This window comes from Taeniopygia guttata, chromosome 3 (assembly GCF_048771995.1).
Source record: "Taeniopygia guttata chromosome 3, bTaeGut7.mat, whole genome shotgun sequence".
NCBI classification, from domain to species: domain Eukaryota; kingdom Metazoa; phylum Chordata; class Aves; order Passeriformes; family Estrildidae; genus Taeniopygia; species Taeniopygia guttata.
This window is the reverse complement of record NC_133027.1, coordinates 70,992,784-71,006,901: the sequence shown is the minus strand read 5'-3', so window position 1 is coordinate 71,006,901 and position 14,118 is coordinate 70,992,784. Positions and strand designations below refer to the sequence as shown.

Below are 14,118 nucleotides of genomic sequence, written 5' to 3'. Positions count from 1 at the left end.
CTCTGTTTGGAGACTGCTCATTTTTTATAAGCAACGGGAATTTTTACACTGGTCATAGGTTTTCAGTCAGTAGCTCTACTAGAAGTATGTCCAGTTATTTATCACAATTCTCACATTATAGCCTTTTGTAGAATTAAGATTATTTAAAGGTATAGACTGTTTTATAGCGGCATTTATAAATGTGACTGTAGAAGGCATTTAAAGAAGGAGCAGCATTGCATGCAATTATGGAAGTGGAGTTACTTTCCAAAAATCATATAACCTCGTATATCTAGGTGCTGAAATAATTTAATACTATGGTTAAAAGCACGACTTCAATTTCAAGCACAGTCACCACAACTGCAGTAAAAATCCTGTGTTTTTAATTTGAGATTGTTCACAGTACTGTGCTGGTGTTCAGCAGAAAAAACACGCACACATCACATGCAATATAAATAGTATTTATTTCCAATGCAACAATTTAAGGAGGTAAAGTATTAAGGCATTTAAAAGTCACTCTGAACACTACAGAGAACAGAACATGCAAAGTAAAGAATCCTCGTTCACCCTGAGTTTGTATCTCATCTATTCAGAATTCCACATCGTAGCACCGTAGGAAGCCATCCAGCTGTACAATAAGGCACGAGACTCTGGGCAGTTATTGTTGTTGTTTTCGCTTGATCACTTGTTGTCTTGTGTACTCCCAGATCAGCAGAGCTCCGCTCACATGAACGTTGAGTGACCGGATAATGCCCTGCTGAGGAATTTCCACACAGACATCCAGATGGTGAATCAGGTTGGCTGGGATTCCTTCATGTTCATTTCTAGTAAAGAAGAAACAGTAACTTGCATCTGAGAGAGGGCATGTGTATTCCAGAAAGCAAAAAATACAAATGTCAAAACAGCATCCAAACACCTCTTGCAAATGGCATATCTGCCTACGGGGTAACTGATTACAAGAAACAAATTTTTAAAAACAGTAATCGTGACAAAGAAAACATGGGGAGAGCTGACTTAAGTTTTGATGTAAAAAGCCTGTGGAAGACTCATTTTCAGGTCACTGGTCCAGCAATAGCTGAGCACCCAGCATAAAGACGCTCTGCTTTTGTTTTTAAGTTCCATATATAGTCAAATCACCATGGTATGAAGCTGCTGGCACAGCAGGAAAGCTCAACTGCCCACTTTACATTCAGGTCTTGGCACAAAGGAGTGTCAATACTGAGCACACCAGAGGATACTGAAGTTTACTGGTAATTTAAACTCTTTGTTTTTAATCGAAAGTGAAGAAAGTGATTATGAGCACTCCATTCTGAAGACAAGCTACATATTAAAAATTTGGAAAAAAATTTTGCCCTAAGAGGATAGCCAGGCCCTTCTTCCTGGTGTCACTTAGGAGCCCTGCAATGCCAGGAGCTTTCTCACTTGTGTGTGCTTTACAGCAGATTTCTTTAAGTAGCCTTCCCCCCACCTTTGTATCACATCTGAGGCTTGTCTGCTTATAGAAACTGATAACTGCTTTTCTCTGAATTTGTCCCATGCTCTGCTTGTACTGCAAAAACTTGCTACTTCATCTTGTGCCTCATCCTGAACTTTTAAATCACCTCCCAGCCATGCACACTCAGTCTGCTCCAGCCCTCCTCACCAAGCTCAGCAGGGCAAACGCAGCCTCCGTCCTCCTCGCTGAGCTCACCACAGCCCACACAGACAGGGCCCCACACAACTAAACTGAATAGATGGTGTCTTTAGCACTCCCTGAAAAATACAACCTATGCTGTTGCTACCTTCACCCATCATTAAAATGTTTATTAAGGTGATGGGTTATTAAATATGAGAAGGGTCATTCAGTAGATAGCAATACTTAGTGGTCTAGCACACAAAGCCAAGGACTGCTCCTTCCATGATCATTTCCTATTCCAGAATCACCTTTACCGGTGTCGCTTAGTTTTCTTGTGACCAAACTGATTAGAGAAAGGGATGGACTGCAAGAGGTAGGTTTACAAAACTGTGTGCTCTTACCCCAGCAATAATAGTGATTTCTCTGGGAAGCAATATTCTGTAAGATCAAAACTTTTAGCTGTTTGCTCCACACCAATAATAGTGTAGCCTTCTGTTTTTTTCTGCTGTAAATAATCAACAAGCTGAGATGGTTTTACCTGTGCATTAAAAGTAGAAATATAAAATATATAAATATTACCTTTTGTAAACTTCTGAAATTAATGTAAAGAAAAACCAACTTACTTGGACACTTTTTAAGATTAATGACTTTCATCCCCAAAGACTCTGTCCATATACATAGCTTAACATTTTAAAAGCTCTTCAGCAGTAGCACAAAAAGTTAGTGGCACAAAATACCCCCACCAATACCATGAAGAAAGATGTAACAATGACAGCTCACATAATCTATTTATCACAGCAGTAAGAAATTGCAAGTATTTTCTAAATTCTTTTTTGTAAGGTTGACCCAAAACATACAAGATTAAGTGTCAGAGATAACAGCAGGAACTCCCATTAAACAAAACCGTATTTTTTTCAAGGTAAAAAAAATGTAAGGCTCTGAACTATGGATCTGATGAACTGAAGATTTTGAGTACAATTTTTAGCTATTAAAATGTTTCCATTCACCTCGACAAGGGGGAGCCACTGCTCTGCAGAAACACTCAGATGCTGAAACTGCTTATCCTGTATATAATGAAGACTGCCAACAACTAGTGCAGATGCCCCAAATATTTCACTTGTACGACATAAACCTATAAAAACAAGACAAAGTGATTTTTGTGTAGAAAATAAACACCAAGCCAGAACACCAAGTGAAAATGACAATGAATGCAGAAGAGAATGGCTACTTTAGTTATCTATTTTAATTAGTTTCAGGTCTTCCAAGCCACACCTTGTTCCATACAAATTACAGCAAAAAGTGTTTTGTAATTTAGCAGAAATATAAAAATTAGAAAAGCACTGTGTCTGACAACATACTTTTACAATACTAATTATACAAAGTAAGGAGTTAAGTGTCCAAGCCTTAGCAAGGATGGATAATTTGACACATCCACACACAAGCTTAAGCTTTAAACCCAGTACCTGTTAAATGGAAGAGGATGACACATAACAGCATTACAATGCAGACAGCACTCACTGCAGTTACTGAAACTGCTAACATCAAACATCAACATCAAATGGCAATAAAGTATTTGCAGGATTTATTATGTCACAGCTAGCACTTCATGAAGGCAGTCTTAATTGGGAAATGGGACACTGCTGTCCAACAGACATGAGAATCTTGTAGGTTTACAAGACTTGGTTTAATTGTTACAGAAAAAAAATGAAAAAGCAAATAATTTTCTTTAATTGCACACACAGTTGAAAAACCCAACTGTAGCAAATACAGAATTTGCAAGAAACTACCATGATTTACAGCAAAATTCTACTTAATTAATGCATGCTACATGTAAGTACTTCTTTTTTTTTTTCCTTAAAATGTAACTGTAGAAGTCTCCTTTCTCTGAAGTGGGTCGGATTTTCTTTGCCTACCAGTTTCTTTCAGGATAATGATCTATTCTTCTGAGCAGTACTTAAATAATTTTCTAATTATCAACATAGAATGAAATTAACTTCTATTCTCTAAGTGTTCTCCAAGGTCTAAAATAAAAATTTGAAACAATGTGCAATCAACCTTACCTCCTAAATTGGTTGGTTTATCAATAAGTGAAGCCACCACAATCAATCTGCTGTTTGATTTGCCAAGTTTAATAGCACGATCCTGAAATGCTGTTTCCAAGTCTAAGCTAGGAGTGCTGTTCTTCCAGGGTATAATCTTCTTCTGAACATCAGTCCACTCTGTCTGGCTGTCTGTTTCAGCCAAATGTGAACCTATAACAACAAGTTGTATGCTCATATGGATATGCAAGTGTGAGAGAAACTAGTGCTTCAATAAAGAAGATAATCCAAATGGTAATACTGGAGATACCATTCATCATCATCTGTTATCTTATGGGACATGTTCTGCTCACATAGATGCAAGTTTGCTTCAGCTGAAAACCAGAAGTCAGACTGAATACAGATGTACACAGCTACTCCATACAAATAACTAAAATGAATATAGACTGTATTTTACCCATGTCTTGCTGAGACCAGTCACTTGGTTTCAGATCACGAAGTTCTGTTCGGGAATGGCACCACTGAAATGCTGCTGGCAAAGGAATGTCAGTGAATCTGTCAAATTTAGAGAGGGAGATCCATTCATCCTCAGCCAGTTCCGCAAGGCGGGGAAGAATGTAAAATATTGTCTGCAATGGAACACAGTGTCATCAGCAGAGAGTCACTAAAGCAAGCAAACCTAGATTAATCAGTCCCTGGTAGATAATGGAACATGTCTACTATTTAGCCTCCTATGCTTTTAATACTTGTTTTTTCTTGGTATTTAATACAGCTTACCAGTATGTCTCTCAATATTCATAACTTTACTTATAGTGCAATCCAAAAACTTCCATAAATCTGGACTTATTCTCTAATTAAACTTTTCCTGAGGATCTGCACTGGTTACTGTACTGAAATTCTAGAATACCAAAGAATTAACACTACGCTTCTCAGCACAAGGGTCTAGAGAAAATCTTGTATGTGTAACACTGAAGAGCTGTCAAATACTCTTACAACTCTCTAGTAAAGGATGCGGATTGATTTAATATCAAAATAAAAAGTTTAAAGCTTTAAGATCTAGTAGTAAAATCCAGCTCAGCACAACCAATATATCTAGCTAACCATGATTTATCAAGGAGCAAAAAAACACACATCCCAAGGGAAAGACTGAGTAAGTCAAAGAGTTTAAAACCCAGACTTTTTGTTTATCCCAATGCACCCTTCAAGACAAAGGTGAAGATGCACCCTGAATACATTTAAATGCTTCACAAATATTAGTCTTCCTTTGCTGGGTTTTTTCCTCCTGTTCAGGACTTTTATTTTGCACTATTTAGCATGTTTGTGTTCACAAAAATATTTCACAGAACTGAGTATTTCTCCAGTTAAAAGAAGGAAAAATTCATTCTGTCAAAGATGGCACTGTTTCTGCAAAAAAATATACCCCATTCATATCCATTAATATCTTGTATTTTGAGCTTAGTTCTTCTGTCTCTTCTATTTATCTGCACCCTTATTTTTGCCTTACTTCCATTTTCAATTATGAAAATATTTATTCAGCTGTCAGTTATTTGAGCTACATCAAAAAAGGTGCTCTGGAAATGATGTATTGCTATCCCATTCACATCAAACAATCCAGTTAAGCAACCTCAAGTTACTTCTGGGAACAGATGCCTTAAAAATCCTAATAAATTACCTCAACTAAATAGATGCTCTTCAGTTACTAGAATGAATCTTTCCAGTCACAAATATAAAACCTGATTAATTCCCACAGATAGGCACATTCATCACACATACCTCTTCCTAACTGACCTGGGTTTTTAACACAGTATCAAGTAGAAAAACTAAGATGTAATCTTAGTCCAAATCTGGGTGAGGTAATTTTTTGGGGGGTTTAAATGAATAATAGTAGATAATTTCATCCCACATTAGAAGATACCAAAAAATACAAAAACACAGTCGTAGCACTAGACAAATAGTGTAGTCTTGCCTCTAGACTATAATCCTCAACAGGATGAAATGTTGCAAAGAAGAAATGATCTTGGATTCGCTGCCAGTTCCTTCTGGCATTCCTGCAAGAAAGTAATGTAAGATACATTAAAAAGGCAACATGCTGGATATTTTTAAAAATTAAATCATCAGATTGGCATAAGGCAACCTAATTTATTAGTATATTTTGTATAGGAAAGAAAATACTTCAACATTTAAGAATACTTCAACAATTAAGTAAGGGCCCATTTTTAAAAAATGAACAGCATTCATAAAATAAACTTTATTTATCAAGAAAGGCCCATTAACACATCTCCAAATTCTATTATCAAATGGAGTGAGTTTGGCAAGAAGTATTCCATGGAAACTGGACACTAGCCTATGGTCCAGTGTCAGTTTCTAGCTGTTAAAAAAAAAAAAAGTCGACTCTTCCCTTTGCTGCTATTTTTTCTGTATCGTGTCTCCCCATAACAACTTTTTTTTTTTTTTAATAGAGATAAAAACTCCCACAAAATGCCATAAAAATTATCAAGTGTCATTTTAGAAAATGTAACTTGTTGCAAAGGGCTCAGAAGAACAATGTTAAACTGTAAAGAATGTTACTAACCCTGTGCCATGCATGTTTTCCACTTGTTGAAGGCTAGATTCAATAACTGGTGTCAGAGCTTCAAATTCTTCTACATGCAGCATTCTGCACATACCCCAGATTTTTTTAAGGGCGATTAATGCATAAAGTCGGACGCTGAAATTATGGCTGAAACACCACTGCAGAACAACGATGAGAGCTTTCTTCAAAGCTGGCTTCTAAAGAAACAAAGACAAAGAAGCTTCTTTCATGTTAAGTTTTAATGTACATTTCAGAAGTTATGAGTGGCCCAAGAAAAAGTTCCTCAAAAGACAGGCTTTCGGAAATCACAAAGCTTTAAAATGATACTAACTTCCTTCTTTCCATCTCATCAGGAAAAAACCTACAGCCTTGCATGTTCTTTGAAAATGTATTCATTTGCTTTAAAAATCACTATTCTGCCTACAAGGAAACTCTACTTAACTTCTGATTGAAAGAGCAGAAAGAAAAACAAACCCAGGTGCATCCACATGTTTACTTAACACTGGAGTAGCTATTCTGGAAAATTTCACAGGTAATCAGGCTCTGTGTATCCAGAACACCTGCTAAGGTAGCTCATTTTCCTAAGTCAAATATTTTACAGAGGTAACAGGAAGAGTTAGTGTTTTGCATAACAAGGGGTTCCTCAGAAGGAAGTAAACCATTTTGGCAGTCTATTTTCAATTCAGAATTCTGTATAGGAACTGGAAGTGAATAAAGAATGAACACTCTTAAGAGAAATGTACCTTCTCTGAGGTATTTTGAAGAATGATGTCAAAGTGGGCCAACACTGATAAAAATGTGCAGATGCTTTTTTTAAGCTTTTCTTCATCCTAAAGTAAAAAAGTAGTAGTAAAAGTATGTATTGAGTAAAAAAGAATGTAACAAGAGATATCCATCTATAAAATGTTTTTATACTTTATGCATTTTCATGCCATGTTCTGGACATGCAATAATAATAACACTATTAAAAATCTACATATTTCCACAGCCAAATTTCTGAAAATACAAGGTCAATATTATTAGGACTTCATTCTTCCTAACATGTTACGTGCTTGTAGCTGACACATCTATCAGAATGAAGAATATTGTGGTATAAGTGAGCTAAAATTCAACCCAAGTTCACTGTATTCCCCCAGGAATGCAAAAGATCAGCACCATTCCACAGCCTCTTGCCTGGGGCTCCTGCTACCCAGAGCTCAATCTGCAGCTCACACTGCAGTTGCACACTGAGCCACCTGCACTAAATGTATTCCTCAACACCAGGACAGCCTCTGAAAATGCAATCTGTATTCCTTGCTCATAAATCTACACGTTTTCTGCTTGCTCATAAATCTACGTGTTTTCTGCTTGCTCTGATAACTTGAATGGGCCCACTGTGATTTAGTACATTTGTTATCAGCATGAAATCACTTTGATCCAACAGATAATCATCTGCTAAAAGGACAGCAATTCCAACAGCCCAGCTTTTGGAAGGAACTCTGAAACAGTCAGCTATCCTCAGTCAACCCTTTCACAACTTTTGGGTATCATAACTCAAACCTGGCTTCAGTTCTAAAATCTTATTACAGAACTCCACCATGAGAGAAGTCCATATTAAAAGCTGCAAATTGAATATGCATTATACAAGTCATGTTCTCACTGACAAAGAGGATGTGACTAAAAAGACAAAGGTGGGCTGTGGAAACCACAAGTAACTTGGACCTTCAGACTCAGGATCTAGGGCATCCATGTGGTCCTGATGGCTCCTCTATTGGAGTGCTCTGACTCACTGTGCCAGCTCCACTCCGCCCAGAATAAAACATCATAAAAGGAAATCTCTCAACAGGAGGAACTGACTTTTCTTTGGCCATCTTTAGGTTGCAAATTTCTAAGTGTCTCAGATTATTGCTCAGACTCACTTCCAAGCTGAACTACTCAACAGCCCACTGCTTTTAAAGGAAGACTGGAACACATAAAAAAATAAGGTATGGGGCAACAAACTGTACCCTCTTTGTTCAAATTACTCTTCAAGTAAATGCCAAAGGTCTTACTTACATAGCAAAAGCAATCCCAGAATTTACCAAGGAACTGGGGATATTTATGTAGACTCAAGATAACAATCCATTCTATGAAGTATTTCACAGATGCTTGATTATTACTGAATCCAGCCTGAAACACTCTGTCAAGAGTTCCACACAAAAAATTCTGAGAAAACAAAACCATGCAATCCTTTAGTATATCGTCAGTTATTTCCACAAAGAAAAAAAAATTAAATAAAAGAACATTCTCAACTTTATCATAATATTAAATATATTTTAAAATATGCAAATTAAAACAGTTTAAAACCATCTAATTTCTTTATTATACTTTTCAAATATTTTCTTATGAAGTAGAATTTAATGAAAGTAACACTTGTCAATTTCTTGACTGTTCATGAAGCAGCAATGTTTTTACTAAATGAAAATCTTTTAATCAGATAGCACAAACTTTTAGTTAGCTTTAACAGGAACAATCTGGCCTCCTAAAATTCACAAATCTAAGAATCAGTTTGCAGTGTCCTCTAGAAACACATTATAAATCTATAACTTCAGACTGAAATAATCAAACTACACAAAACTTCTACAACACAGAACTTCCACATCAGCTACAGGTTACATGCCTTTTATAGCCTGCTGTAATTTAACATACACAGCTTGCATGACACCAAATTAGGTCTTGAAAGTAGGTACTTATTTTAAAAGTAATAGTGAAGAGCAATACCTGGTTAAGCTTTGGGAGAAGAACTAGAAGTGTCTGCCACACCCGGTTTTTAATTCTGTGCTGCAAAGAGTTTGCATAATAGCGTGTTCTAGATCTTGATACCAGTTCATCCTAAAAGAAAATTAAAAGCTTTATTGCCTATTCTTCCTTTAAATTTGAATACATGTAAATACACTTTTCTGTACTAAGAAAGCAGCATCTACTACACAGCTAGGATCAGCTTTGACTATAAGCTTAGGAAAATATATTTACTCAATTTATTAAGAATTAAATTCTGAAGCTTATAATTAAATAATAAAGCAAGAAAGTATCTACTAAAGCTCCCTTTTCCCTACCTGGTTGATCTCACAACACAAACATTAACCATTTCTCTGCAGTACTTAAATAAAAGAATGAGGGACCCACCCATTCCTAGGTATTCAGACAGAAGCAGGATTCAACAGTACCAGAATGTATGGGCGATGTTCTAATAGCAGCTGCAGTAATTTACCACTGACTTTAGACTCCTGTCAATGCATAAGCGGCTATGATATAAATGAAAATTGGACCCCAACCTTCTCCATTACTTCTACGTATAATGGTATTATATGGAGACAGTAGCTCTCTCAATCTAGGAGGTAGTCTGCAATTGTTAAAGTGAAATGCAGGCTAAAATACAGGCTAAAGGAAGGTTCTTAATGGAACAATGGTTACAATTTGGATAATGTTCCAGGAAGCCAAATTATCCACTAAAAAGAGAGAAATAAAGCCAAAAGGCAATTTTTACTATTCTGGTTAAATTAATCTTCTGTCTCATAAGAAAGAAAAGTGTATTACTCAACAAATCTAGAGGCGCTACACAAACAAACATAAATGCATCCTGTCAACTGTAAATATTTTGCATTTTACTAATTGTACTAACACTACATTTATATATCAAGGGAAATTAATTTTACCTTATCGAGTAGTTTGATGAAAATGTCTTCCATAAATGTCTTATGCAAGATATTTGATCCATCCAACAAGCACAGAAATTTAACAGCACAAATGCGAACATACTGATCATCTCGATTTGTACTGTAAAATATTAATAAAAATGAAAATCAAACTCTATTTGTTTAGACATAAAGATAACTACTAAAAAAGCACCAGACATCATCTTGAACATACAGCCAGCAAGTTGTCTACAGTGAGACAACATGCAAATACCCAGAACCAGAATTTTAATATCTATTTGTCATTGGTGATGAAAAAAAATTAATGAGTTCACAACCTGACCCTGAGTCTATCTAGAGTTCTTTAATAACATGTAGGTATTTAAACCACTTTCCTACAGAAAAAGCTGTACCAGAAAGTTTTTGAAATTTTGTGCCTGTAAACTAATCTTTTAGCAACTAATTTATGCTTACAGTTTGGTCAAATATCTAGTCCCAAACAACACTTCATTCCTATTAGTTAAGTACAGATACCCAGAATAATTAATGGCAAGAGTAAAATTAATGACATTATAGGTTGTGACAGCTGCAGAGCATTGCAAGAAAATATATGATTACTAAAAAGCTCTTGGAAAAAACACAGGAGTGAACTTTTGCAGTAGTATTTTTTTTAAAGTTCAGGTTTTATAAACTACTAACATTTCTGAAAACAAAAACTTTTTCTCTGACTTTCTTCCAAAGGAAAAAAAAAATGGGAGTGAATTATAAAAAAAATGGAAGTGATCTATAAAAAAATTCAACAATCCAGTAGCAAACATTCCCATTTCAAAGGCTGGAGGCAGAGCCTTTGGACAGTACACACACAGAAAGGGCTTTAAAACCAGAGTTTCTTAACTGTCTTTCTTACAATGATAAGGTATATATTAGCTCAGCATCCTAAAAAGTATTACTTTATTGAGATGAGACAATGAGGAAGTAGTTATTTCAGCCATAGATTAACAAGTGAGATATAATTTTCCTGAAAATCCATTTTTCTACACTTTGCATTTGAATTATGACTATAATGTGATGTACTACCCTTTTCCCAGTATTTTAAAAGGTTATGAATATATTTCTTGTGGGTCCCTTCCAACACATGTTATTCTATGACTGTATGATAAGCAGCTGACTTCAAAATCAGCATCTTTCCTATCAGAGCATCAACCAGGACAAAGACACAATTCACACCAAATGCTGTTAAGATGTATCCTCAAAAGCATTACCTTTCTGTAACAACATTTGCTGCACATTTTTCTCCAAGATTTTCTATGAAGGCATGCACATCCTGAATGTGTCTTCAGAGATGAAAGAAGACAAAGCAACAAAATTATCAGAATAGCATACAAAAATCTGTTTTGTTTTTCAATAGTCATCTCAAAGTTTAAAAGAAAAAAAAAACCACAAAATTTTAAAACAGAAATCACAATTTTTCTTTTCATATACCTTTGATCTTTCCTAAATACAGTTCCAAAGACACAAGCCTCAGTGATAAGTTCACTATAATTTCCAGCATTTAAGAAAGCATTTGTCAAGGCACTTCTCTCATCAACAGTGGGAAATATCCAAGACTGACAACAGTGACTAAGGACTACATTGAAGACTCCAGTCTTTGTAGTGGACAGATCTATGAGGTTGAAAATTATCTGAAAATAAGAAATAAAAGATTCAAAATCTAGTTTTCAGAAGTGCCAGATCTATTAGAACAAAATTGCAGCAATATCTATTTTAATAGGTCTCATGTTATTTTGCATCCTATCTCTGCTCAGGTTAATGCTGTCTTCAATCTATTTATAATTGTCTGATGTAGGAGCAGGTGAATGGGCAACAATTTGGCCCAGTATATGCTTATAAACCAGAACTGATCTTTGCTTAAACAGATAAAATGCCCGATGCTTTAAACAAATCTCCTGGTAAGTGGAACAAATGAGCCAGGGCTTACTTCATGAGCACAAACCTAGTGTTTCAATTAATCCTTATCAATTTAGAAAAAAAAATTAAACATTAAGCAAAATTTCTTACCTAAGTTGCCACATCACTAGTTTTGTTCTTTAAGGAGGATTACATTCATGTCAAAGTTCATATTTAAGTTAAAGTGCAAAAGTGTCTTTGTACCATATATTTTTTAAGAAGGGCATATTTACAATATTTGAAACTTATATCTAAAGCTTCTCCAAAAAGAAAAATGGCCCCAAAGTATTTCTTTCCCTTCCATAGGGTGAATGCAAGAGTAAATTTCACTTACAAAGTAAATGTTTTTTCTAAGAAATTGCAAGCATCTGGGAGAGGGTAGGAAGATGCAGAATGAACAGGTAAGGCTTTCTAAGAATTAATTTTCAGACATCAGTTAGAGCTGTCCATGAAAATGTTTTTTTCAAAAGGTGTAACAGCTCCTAATAGACAAAGCTGCTTCGCTTCCCTGCATTGAAATTATAGTTTTGATAATGTCACAATTTTTTTGACAGTAATACTGGTTTTATAGAGAAAGTTGAAACTGAAATACTTAAAACCGAAATACTGCAATGCAGTCTGAAGAAATACTTGCTGGAAAGAAAGCTCTACACTAGAACCATGTGGGGTTTATACCAAGAATTCAAACCTATTTTCCAGTGCAAAGATAGGCAGTTCAAAAATTAAGTTATTATTTCACCTGTAGGGGAGCAGCACAGCATTTACTATGCATTTCTCAATCTTGAAAATTTTTTCAACTGTTTGACTAATATAGTAAAGTTCAGCACACACAGGAGATATTTAAGATATTTAAGTTCTAGCATAATTAACATAAGAATAATCACAAAGAAAGAAGAGTACAGCAGAAGAAATTAAGCTAAAGAACACAGTGCTCTGGGTACCTTCTGTGGATGCCCTTCTCGATAATACCATAGCTATATTCCCTTTTTTGACACAAAAACACCCCTTTGTTCCACCCCTTCCAACTAGTAAAAAGACAGAGTGCACTGCGGTAGACAAAATTAAAAATTGTGCTTCTGTGACAAATCAACATCAGGCAGGTCCATATTTTCTTCTCTTTAGCTACAACTACACAGCCATAGCACAGCAGGTCAATGGCAACAGGGACTGCCGAGGACTGGAATAAGAATATACATAAGTAGGCACTTGCTTGGGAACTTTATCTTCATTTTCTTATGAAGGGGCAGAAGGTGGCTCGACCAGATGCCCTTTGTTGAGTATAGGAGACCTTCATTAGCTCCTTGATGCCTGCTGTCATGGTATGTCCCACTGCAGACAATGGGATAGCTGTCACACGGACTCAACACTCAACATTGGCAAAATACACCTTACATAATGCTTGAAATACTAACGTTGAGGTTAAGGCAGTAAGAATTTAAACAAGTTTTAAGATCAAGAAAAATAAAATACTAACTATAGCTCATTAGTTATTACAACACTGAGCATACAATTAGCTGTTACAGATATTAATTAAAAGTCAACCAACTTTTACAACAGAAGAGATAATTTACCATCTTTACATACATATCTTATTTGGCTTGGATCCACAGGTAGACTACAAATGCGAAGCATTCTCTATTTTAAATAGAGAATGGTAACATTCATCTGAAGCAAGTTTAAAAAAAAAAAAAGAGAAAAATAATGGGACTACATTTCAAGGTAATTAAGGCTAATACGGATATACCACAGCAGTTTTAAATAGCTATGAAGTGTCCATTTTTTTGTATTCTGTTAAAAATAATTTTGGTATGTCTGGGCTGAAAATAAATTTGAGACATTTGCTATTACTTACAGTTATCAGTGTGATACCAAGACAGGGCTACTTAAAGTGAATTCAAAGGAAAAGTGCAACCCCTCCTTGTGTGATTCTTTTGTGCAAAGTAGCACATGTGGTAGTAAATCTAAGCAGACAAATATACTGGTAGATAATTCGATAATTCACAATGTATTATTGCCCTAGTTAAAGTCTTGCACTCACTGTGGACTGTTCTGCACAAATATTTAATTAATGCTTAGAGGGGAAAAAAAAAGAAAAAAAAATAGAAAGATTATGTAGAAAGAAAGCTAACAACTTTGCAGTTGTATAAAGCAAACCGGAACCAGCATCCCATGAATATGGTTTTCTGGACTTAATCAAAAAAAGCATACCACAAAACATGCAAGAGCTCTTGGAGTTGTGGCAGCTGCATAAATCTAACAAAAGAAGAATAAAGACTGCATTTTTCTTCTTAAGTCTGGAAGCAGGTCTACCAC

The 14,118-nt window shown here is 35.5% G+C and overlaps 1 protein-coding gene across 1 annotated transcript in view; it reads right to left on the bottom strand.

The window, feature by feature from the left end:
• Positions 1–424: 424 nt before the first annotated feature.
• TARBP1 (tRNA guanosine 2 -O-methyltransferase TARBP1) overlaps positions 425–14,118 on the bottom strand; it is a 31,639-nt gene continuing 17,945 nt past the window's right edge. The window contains exons 18-30 of the mRNA XM_030268268.4: positions 11,341–11,540; positions 11,121–11,192; positions 9,880–10,000; positions 8,945–9,055; positions 8,240–8,389; positions 6,949–7,035; positions 6,206–6,402; positions 5,600–5,681; positions 4,091–4,262; positions 3,655–3,846; positions 2,602–2,726; positions 1,996–2,132; positions 425–803 (exon numbers count right to left, since the gene is read on the bottom strand). Of these exons, the coding sequence (XP_030124128.4) occupies positions 638–803; positions 1,996–2,132; positions 2,602–2,726; positions 3,655–3,846; positions 4,091–4,262; positions 5,600–5,681; positions 6,206–6,402; positions 6,949–7,035; positions 8,240–8,389; positions 8,945–9,055; positions 9,880–10,000; positions 11,121–11,192; positions 11,341–11,540 (1,812 nt within the window). The 3' untranslated portion in view covers positions 425–637. The remainder of the gene's footprint in view (positions 804–1,995; positions 2,133–2,601; positions 2,727–3,654; positions 3,847–4,090; positions 4,263–5,599; positions 5,682–6,205; positions 6,403–6,948; positions 7,036–8,239; positions 8,390–8,944; positions 9,056–9,879; positions 10,001–11,120; positions 11,193–11,340; positions 11,541–14,118) is intronic.